The sequence below is a fragment of the Akebia trifoliata genome, chromosome 16, assembly GCF_017979445.1.
Source record: "Akebia trifoliata isolate Shusen 1 chromosome 16, ASM1797944v1, whole genome shotgun sequence".
NCBI classification, from domain to species: domain Eukaryota; kingdom Viridiplantae; phylum Streptophyta; class Magnoliopsida; order Ranunculales; family Lardizabalaceae; genus Akebia; species Akebia trifoliata.
Genome location: NC_141390.1, coordinates 3,676,625 through 3,686,281, shown reverse-complemented (window position 1 = coordinate 3,686,281; position 9,657 = coordinate 3,676,625). Strand labels below are relative to the sequence as shown.

General features: G+C 34.7%; 1 protein-coding gene across 1 annotated transcript; it reads left to right on the top strand.

Annotated features, from left to right (window-relative positions):
- Positions 1-711: 711 nt before the first annotated feature.
- LOC147382318 (protein FAR1-RELATED SEQUENCE 12-like) lies at positions 712-9,009 on the top strand. The gene is made up of 3 exons (XM_086428043.1): positions 712-862; positions 2,943-3,379; positions 8,618-9,009. Exons 1-3 carry the CDS (start codon positions 847-849, stop codon positions 8,792-8,794), a joined length of 630 nt encoding a protein of 209 aa, XP_086284169.1. The 5' UTR covers positions 712-846; the 3' UTR covers positions 8,795-9,009.
- The last annotated feature ends 648 nt before the right edge of the window (positions 9,010-9,657 follow it).

Here is a 9,657-nt window from a genome sequence, read left to right as displayed (position 1 = left end):
TTTCAATAAAAAAATAAAAATACTCTAAAAGAGATTAAAATGAGATTAGATTGAAGATCAACTTAATAGATTAGAAGTAATTTACCACGGGGCTAGAAGATGTCTGATTTTGGGAAAATAAAAAATATGAAGGTTTTTGTTTGAGTCGTGATATATGTACTCGTTGTTAAAACGTACACGGTCTGTATGTGGTTGACGTGGCAAAGTCTAGAACCATAGATCTTTTTTTGAGATACACAAGAAAAAAGATCTACGATTATGTTCTCTTGCCACATCATCGGTGTACAGGCCACGTATACGTCAGGGTGTCGTTTTATCACTGATCTTTTTGTTTTCAAGGTGAAGACAAGGGCATTAAAGTCAATTTGCATTAGTCTATAGAAGGAGGTCAAGGGTGGCATAACATCAGTTTCAAAGTAAGAGGGGTATCTAAAATATCCACCAAAACTTGCAGGGGTATGTCTAAACCATATTTAACGTTCTCTTGTCGGGTCGGGTCGGGTCGAATCGATACTGGTATCACGTGCCATTCTTTATGATGATCTGTGATTTCCTTACTAAGATAGTGAGGAAAAGCCTCATCCATCGTCAAAATACCTCGATATGCGTAACGACCTCGAGATTTATATGAATCTAGAGGAATTTCTTTATGAATCTCGAAATCCTTTTGACGGTGGATGAGGCTTAGTAAAGCCTGTTTTTTATCCTCGCTATATTAGTAAAGCAAGTCGTTTGATCGTAATTATTAAAATAAAAAAAATCATCTTTTTCTGCGAAACGAAAGATCTCTTTCTCCCTCTCACCGAAAGATCAAAAAAAAAAAAAAGAAGAAACCCTGAGAGGAGGATGGAACTCGAATCACGTAAGTTTCAATTTGTCTTTATTTTTGTTTAGATTATGTCAAGGTCTGAAAATCTCTGTTTGAATGAACTAATTTACAGTAAAAACCCTAAGATTTCATCATTTCTTATCGAAAATCTTCACTAAAACTGAACTTCAAATCAATGGTTTTATACAATCGAACCAGGAAATCAGATTTTTAATTTTTTTTTAAAGATTAGAAATGATATGTTTTACATGAATAAATATTGAAGAATTTATAGAATTAGAAAAAAAAAAAAAAAACAAACAAACAAACAAACCGAGATTTTGACAAAAGCCCCATTTTTTGTAAAAGTAATTTTCTGGTCAGAACTAGGAAATTCTTTATACGACCAATTTTCAGGAAAAATAGCTGGGAACTAGAAATCAATTTGTGGTAGGGTTAAAAGTGAGAATTGGTTGATTTGGTGATCAAAGTTGTTGAGAATCAGCTCTCAATTCATCTTCCTTGTGAATGTGAGACCCCAATCCCGTGTAGAAATCTGTGTATTTACCTATAGATTACACGTGTAGAATACACAAACACACAGCAAAAGAAAAACTCAATTGAATTTATTTATTTATTTTTATCAATGACTCTATTGAACACAAAGTTGTTTTTTTCCCCGATTATAAGAAACTTAAAGACACAAACAAACTTCTCTTTAAATTTATTCAATTGTATATATTACTATTAATATTGACCAGAACACAAATGGGGGTGGTGGCGGAACAACGACTGGTATCAGAATAGTAGAAACTCAAACAGAATGATGAAACATCGATGCACTTAGATAGAGGGTATCATTAAAAACATAGAAAAGAAAAGAAGGGGAAATAGAGGAAATCACCGAACAAAGCATGGTGTTACTCCGAGACTAAGTGAAGATCAGGAGATGCATGATCTCCTAAGAAGATGTTAGGCAGAGACCATTATCCACTTTGGTAGTGAGACATATAGAGTCAATTAACAATTATACAACATGGTTTTGACGAATGGAACTAATTCAATTTTCTCATGAAATATATATATATATATATATATATATATATATATATATATATATATATATATATATATATATATATATATATATATATATATATATATATATATATATATATATGTATGTATGTATGTATGTATATCCAAAGGTAATACACTCCCTAAGATATTTTTGAACCTGACTCTCTCGTGTTCTTGCTCCTGCTCTCACATCCTTACATGCTTTACACTCTCGTTAGTAGATACTATGATCATGGAGTGGTATGTATTAGTCCTTTGTGTCAAGGTTGAATTCAAATTCACATCCTATAGATTTTTGGTTTCCATACTGATTCAGATCGTCATTTGGCCGATACATCGCGGTTTCTGGTGGCTTTGCATATTGTTTCATGCAAAGCCCACACATCAAACCCCAACTCTTTGATATTTATCTAAATTGGTTTCTAAAATTACTGTGCATCCCCCTCTTTATTCTCAACCTCTTTTGTTTTCTTATAATATATCACATGTCTATTAAAAAAATACATCTAATCCTTGCCCGAGATCTAAAATATTGGATGGTTTTAAAAGTATCATGAAGGGGAAAAAATAAAGTTATTGAAAGCACTGGTTGGTTGGGATCACTTAAAGATGAGTTGAGGACCAATTTTTAGGTGCTTACATATCTTTAATTTCATCCTCATTCCTCACTGAAAATCAACTCATTTTGAAACTTCAAAGCCTTTGAAAATGGATGGCTCAGAATGTGTTTAGTAATTTTGCAACCTTATTTTAATCACCAAATCATGCCCACATGGATCTGTCTGACATAGAGGGCTAGTAGAATATGTTTTTTGTCTCTATTTATTTGATTGAGTGGGACCAGTCTCCGTTTGGAACATATCGGTGCTACACAATGGGCACCAACAAAATTTGATAAAATAGTTAGTAGATAAGTTTACAATGTTTTATTTAATACAATTTGATATTCAGGTTGTGACAATAATAGCTTTGATCTTTGCATTATTTGCAACGACTTTGCATGTTTGATTCCTTTGGGCTAATAAAGAAATGTTGCTCCAATTCCTTTGTGCAGTGGATTTGGAGATTCGTGCTGGTGAGGGCGTTGGAACAATAGAAAGTTCTGTGGGAATGGAGCTCACTGTGTATGAAGGTGATGCAAATCAAGAACCCTACGTGGGTATGATATTCAAATCTGAAGACGCCGCTAAAGCATACTATGATGAATATGCCAAACGGATTGGATTCATAGGTCGTATTGTAGGATCTCATCGTTCAGAGCGTGATGGATCCTTTATTTCTCGTAAGCTTGCATGTAATAAGGAGGGTTTCAATGTTAGTAGGACGAAACTTGATAAAAATAGGAAGCGGAGAGTGAGCCAACGTGAGGGTTGCATGGCAATGATGCTGGTAAAGAAACAGAAGCCCGGGAAATGGACAGTTACAAAATTTGTGAAGGAACATAACCATATGTTAGGACTTGAAACAACCACCAAGGAAGTTCCTACTCCGGTTAGTTTTTTTTCCCCAAATATTATAATTTTCACAATAAGTTTTCCATCTTTTAATGAGTTTCATTTGATTTGTAATTCTCATTCACTAATTTTATTTTTCATGGTTTGAGAAAATGAGTTTTACACATTGTTTGAATTTTTTTATGATAATATGATGCACTCTGAACAATAGAATAGGAAGAAGATTTGTGAACTAAACTTAGACAATTAAAACAAGGAACAAGTCTCAATTCGAAACTGCAATGTTAGGTCCAAAAAGTGAAGCCTACAAGATCATGAGGAAGTCCCATAAGGCTTGGCGCATAAGCCATGATGTGGACTCTTTAACTTGGGTTGGAGTTATCTTTTCTTGTTTTTTGTAATATACCCTTTAATGGACGATGCTCCCTTTTCTCGGCGCATTTTTCAGCTAAAGATGCGTACTGGATGAATAAGGTCTACTCTTCCACTATAAGGAATTGGAATGGGAGTAGTGGTGGTATGGGGGAAGATTTATTAGACTGGATTGCTTTGAGATGGGAAAGGCTGGAGAGTATTTTTTTTCATGTAGTTGATAGGCTTGGCATATCTTCTCCTTTTGTCTTTAGGTTGATATATTAGACTTTAGTTATTATATTAGGAGGCTTTTTTTTTTTATAATATTGACAATTGAGTTGAAAAAGAGAGAAGATTATTTTTCTCTTGTGTGATACTTGATATGGATGGAGTGATACAATGCTTATGCAAGGTGAGATTTTAATCAACCCTTTTTTGCTAGATCTCTCTGTTTGATCAACTTTTTAATAAAGTTTTGCATATTAATTTTCCATTCCATTTTTTGGTATATGAGGAAATTAATTTGATTTTTATGTTTTCCTTTTAAATAATTGAATTCAATTTGAGGCCTTTTTGGTACACGCTACAAATCATCTCCAACGCAAAAAAAATCCTGAAATACACTTTAAGGGTGCTTGGTGATGCTTGAGAAAGTTTTTGCATTGTAAAAAACTTGTATGGACCACCTAAATTCTTAATAAATTCCAACAAGTGGTTTTTTATTTTTTTATTTTTTTAAATAAGTAAAGATATTAGAAGCCATAAAAAAATGCGAAGTGTCAAGGTAACCAGCCCAAATACAAAGACAACTAGGAAAACAGAGCAAGACTGCCCAATGACCAACACCCAAAAATAAAACACTGATCGCATAGATAGATTACAAACCCTTTCCCGTCTAACAAGGAAGTCCTCAAATAAAACGTGTTTACTCCAAGAGAAAAGCAACCCCATGATGGTTGAGATTTACCCTCAAATTCCTTAAAGATGATAGTTTTGAGTTTAGTGGATCCTCAAATTCCTTTACTGAAAACTGCCTTGTCAACTCATGGTCATCAATCCAAAACCTATCGTGACCCCGGATGTGAAACTATATTCCTTGTGCTTTTTTACTATGTTCGTTATATGGCTGAGTTTATCGCTGCTGTTGCCATCCTTAAAGCTAAGAAATCCTTGATTTTTTTTTTTTTGGTTTCCAAATCTTCTCCACATCCCTTGCTAAGAAACTATATTATTGTTGTACATTCTTCATACAATGGATGAGCCCAACCCTTATTTCCAGACAATTGTCCATGTGCTAAATTTACGCATTTTTCATATCCATATGATATCTATATTGTATATTAAGCAAACTCACTAAGTTGGCCCTCTTTCCAAGAATGTCATTTTTTTATCAACTCAATATTATGGTAGTATTTAGTTCAGTTTTATAATTTATGGAGGACACCTCTATATATATGAGTCCCGTTCGGCAGTCCGTTAGGGAGCCAACACATTTGTCTTATATGGGTTGGAAGTTTTGGATTGGGCTGATTTTTTGTGGGGATGATCTCTATGGTGAAGAGATCATCCTCACAAAAAATCAGCCCAATCGGAAACTTCTAACCCCATCAAAAGTGATTTAGAATTGTGGACCGTCGTTTTTTTACCGTTAATTTGCAAACCACTTTTGATGGGGTTAGAAGTTTCAGATTGGGCTGATTTTTTGTGAGGATGATCTCCTCGCCATAGATATCATCCTCTTAAAAAAATCAGCCCAATCTGAAACTTTTAAGCCATATAAGACAAATTTTGGCCCCAACGTTGGTTGCCGAACGCTACCTTGACGGTTCAAGGGACAACAATTGTGACTGATTTTTGTCTGAAATGGGTTAGAAGTTTCAGAATGGGCTGATTTTTTGTGAGATTGTGAGGATGATCTCCTCACCAAAAATCAGCCCATTCTGAAACTTCTAATCCCACAATAGTGGTTTACCAAAAAATTGATGGTCCATGATTCTTCAACTTGTAGAGATCATCCTCACCAAAAATTAGCCTATTCCGAAACTTCTAACCCCGTCAAAAGTGGCTTATAAAAAACCGTTGTCACAATTGCTGTCCCTTGAACTGTCCCGATATACATATACCCTCGTCTCTCATTTTTCTGTTGTAAAAGTAGTTGTGTTTGAATTTTCAAAATTCCATAACTTCTGATCCGTAAGTTGGTTTGCGATAAAAATAGTACAGTTAGAAAGCTCAAGTCAGGATCTTTATGGTGATAATATTTAATATTTTATTTAAATATAATTTTTTTATTTACAGTAGTATGAAATTTCCTATAATATGTCCTTTGAAACTTGATTGGTTGTATTCATATATAATAGAGAAATACTTACCTGAGGATGGAGCTGTCATAGAGTCTATGCCTGCATGATACTTGTCGAGAAGATTGGGACACACCACTTGCTAGGTCCACACCAATGATCTCTCTTGGACCTAATGACTTGATGCAATGATGCCCATTGAATCAATTCACATTCCTTTAGAAGGTTGACTGTGAAAAGTTATTATAAAAAAGATCAAATGGTTACATTTATCCTACTGGGTCTTTATTTGTTCTTGTATATCTCCTTGGTTTAACTTTTGGAATGGTGCACTCTTAAGACCCTGGATGTGTGCCACCTTCTGGCAAGGAGCACCCATCTCATCCTAAAGTTGTTATTCCTCGTAATTTGATGTTGTTTATTCTTTCAACTGATCTGGTTGCTAAACCTTGGGCTGCCAATGGATTGAGTCCGGATCGGATCATGTTTGATTTGGTACCGATTCAATAAGGATTGGATAGGATCCATGACTGATCCCGTCATGTAACGGATCGGGTTTTATCAGATCCCAATTTTAAGATCTGATCTGACCCATTAAAAATCGGATCTGGCCAAACCAGATTTTATAAACAAAATCTAAATAAACTTTATATATCTCTAACTCTCAAGAAATATATAATATAATTATAATTCATATACTTTCTAACATGTTATCCGATCCCGACATTGTTGATCCTTATCCAATCCAATGAGATATCAGATCCAAACCTTATCGGATTGAATCCTTATTGGAATCCAAAAATCAATCCTGACCCGAAGTTATCGGATCGGATTTTGGGTCTGATGCTACCTATTGACAGCCCTAGCTAAACCACTACGTCTAGGTTCTTGCATGTATTGAGGATTTAAAACACCTTGATTTGCCCAAGGGGTTCTAATTAAGCAATAATCGGTTGATGTTTACTAGAGCTGTGGCAAGGGCTTGGGCAACCTCTTATCCTCCCCCTCTTAAAAGTCTGAAACTAGTTTTGCTGGTTTCGGGATGCCTATTTCCATTTTGCATTTGGTTTATCAAAGTCTAGATCATTTTTTCCTGGCCCTTGGTACTAACTTGTCAAAATCTCAACGACCAAACCGACATTAGAGTTCTGAGCCTATTATCTAACACAATATCAAGTTTTGTTCTTTTGACCTTACCTAAATTTAATGGACAAAACTCCTCTAGCAACATATCTTAAATCCTTAGATCTCTTCCCTTCTCTACTATCTGCTTGAAACAGATTGCTTTGTCCCATCCTAACTACTTTAATTTCTTTGTATGTTCCTGCGATGATTCTGTGGAAGGGAAAAAAGCCAATGGACTGAGAATTGGAAGACCAAATAAGTTGTTGAATGAGCAACTTGGTTGCCCTGGAGCAACGATTGTTTGCAGTCTTGTTAGGGTTGGTACCTGTTATTGGGCCGTTGTTTTTATACTTCCTCGTTTTATCTCTTGCATGTTCGCTGTGCTTGTCTTTTTAATTTTCAGTCTTGCTGGGGTTTGTAAATTTCTTACCTCACTTGAGAACTGCTATTGGCTCCCCTACTTTTACCTATTACTGCCCAATTAAAAATAAAGAAAATAAGTGAATGGTTGAGAATAAGAAAAAGTTGGGGTGCCAATAAAAGCTCTGTTGCTTTCTTTTGCTAGATTTCTATTTTTAGGGTTTAGGATTTTATATGAGCCTACTTATAATTGTAAACTACTGAAATTGTTTGAATTAGTGTTACAGTGTTTTGTAATGTTGAGAAAGTAATTCAAGCCAAATCTCTGTAATGCTTGATGGTGCGTTATAATCTTCAACTGGGGTGTAATAAATAATTTCAGAAATTGGAGTGTAAGAAGTAAAAGTTGGGGTGCCAATAGAAGCACTCCATTTTTATTCATATTTCAGATCTGCAATCTCCTCTTTTCTATTTTTCCAACACACGTAACTGGGTCATTGCAGATTCCTTGAAAGCTTTTCTAGCTGTATTTTGCTTGTGGGTTGGGTTTGGGTACATCAGTTTTGTGGTCATCCAAATCCATTCTTAACCCTACCAGTTGCCGTCACTATTTAGTGGAAAAATTATGTGGAATTTCTCTTAAAAATAGAGTGCTGCTATTGGCACCCCAAGTTTTACTTATTACACCCAATTAAAAATAAAGAAAATACGTAAATGGATGAGAATAAGTAAAAGTTAGGGTGCCCATAGAAGCTTGCTCTCGTTTTTTACTAGATATCTATTTTTTTGATTTTAAGATTTAATATGAGCTTTAATTATAATTGTAGACAACTACTGAAACTATTTGAATGAGTATTATAATGTTTTATAGTGTTGAGATAATAATTTGATCCAAACCTTTGTAATGTTTGAATGGTGTGTTTTATTCTTTAATTTGGATGTGATAAATAATTTAAGAAATTGGGGTGTAATACGTAAAAGTTGGGGTGCTAATAGCAGCTCTCTAAAAAAAATACAGGTTCTATGATGATGTGGGTTCTCAGTAATTGATACATATTTTCACTGATGTCAGCTCACAGTAAATTCTTTATATCTGCTTGATTTTTCAGTAATTAATATGCATTTATTTATTGTAGGATGAGAAGGATAAGAAAATTCATGAACTTTCCTCTGAACTGAATCGTACAAAGCGGCAGTTGACAGCATGTCGGGAACAGCTATCTGTATTCATGAAACTCATCGAAGAGCACGCTCAACACCTATCAGGTACAGTCGGAGAAATAGTTGATGACATGAAAAAAATTGAATCCTAAGAGCCGGAGCTTTTAATTACACATGATAGTTAGATAGCTCTGCATTTTGGGGTTTGTTCTTTCTGTATAATTTCTTGTTTCTTAATAGAGATTAGTTGCATACTCTCTTTCCTAACTGGCTTCACTAATTTGTATTGGATTTTACCTTAAATCACTTTCTCTGTATTGTGAGGCTTATACTCTTCTGAAGCACACCCATACCGGTCTAATTCTTACTATCTGTTTGAACCATTTTGTAATCTAACGTGAAAGGGAAGAATAACACAAGAAAGAGCCCATTATCGGTTATTTAGGATCTCTAACCATCGAGAGCGACTATTGGCACCCCAAATTTTACTTATTACTCATCCCAATTTAAAAAAATGTGAATGGTTGAGGATAAGTAAAAGTTGGGGTGCCAATAGAAGCCCTCTCATTTTGTTTTTACTAGATTTCTATTTTTTGGGTTTTGGATTTTCATGAGCCTATTCATAATTGTAACCAAATATTGAAATTGTTTGAGAGAGTGTTATAATGTTGAAATTATAATTCGAGCCAGACCTCTGTTATGTTTAATGGAAGTATGATAAATAATTTACGAAGTTGGGGTGTAATAACTAAAAGTTGGGGTGCCAATGGCATCTCTCTAACCATCCAAGGAGCCCTAAATACTTGTCTCATTAAACTTGAATATTACTTTTTGCAGAACCTGCATAGCATCTAATAGCCCAAATCTCATTATAATTTTTTATTTTTGGCTTAGTCGAAAATATCAACTAGTGCTTTACTTTGTTGTTAGGGCATTGCAATCATTTTCTCAGAATCCTATAATTGGGAGCTGTTCTTACCAAACAATAGGCCCAACTTCTACACAGCACAAGTGC

Excerpts from the sequence above, each read along its gene's own strand:
- LOC147382318 (XM_086428043.1), top strand. Across the intron at positions 3,380-8,617 it reads CCAAGGAAGTTCCTACTCCG|GATGAGAAGGATAAGAAAAT; the intron begins GTTAGTTTTTTT and ends TATTTATTGTAG.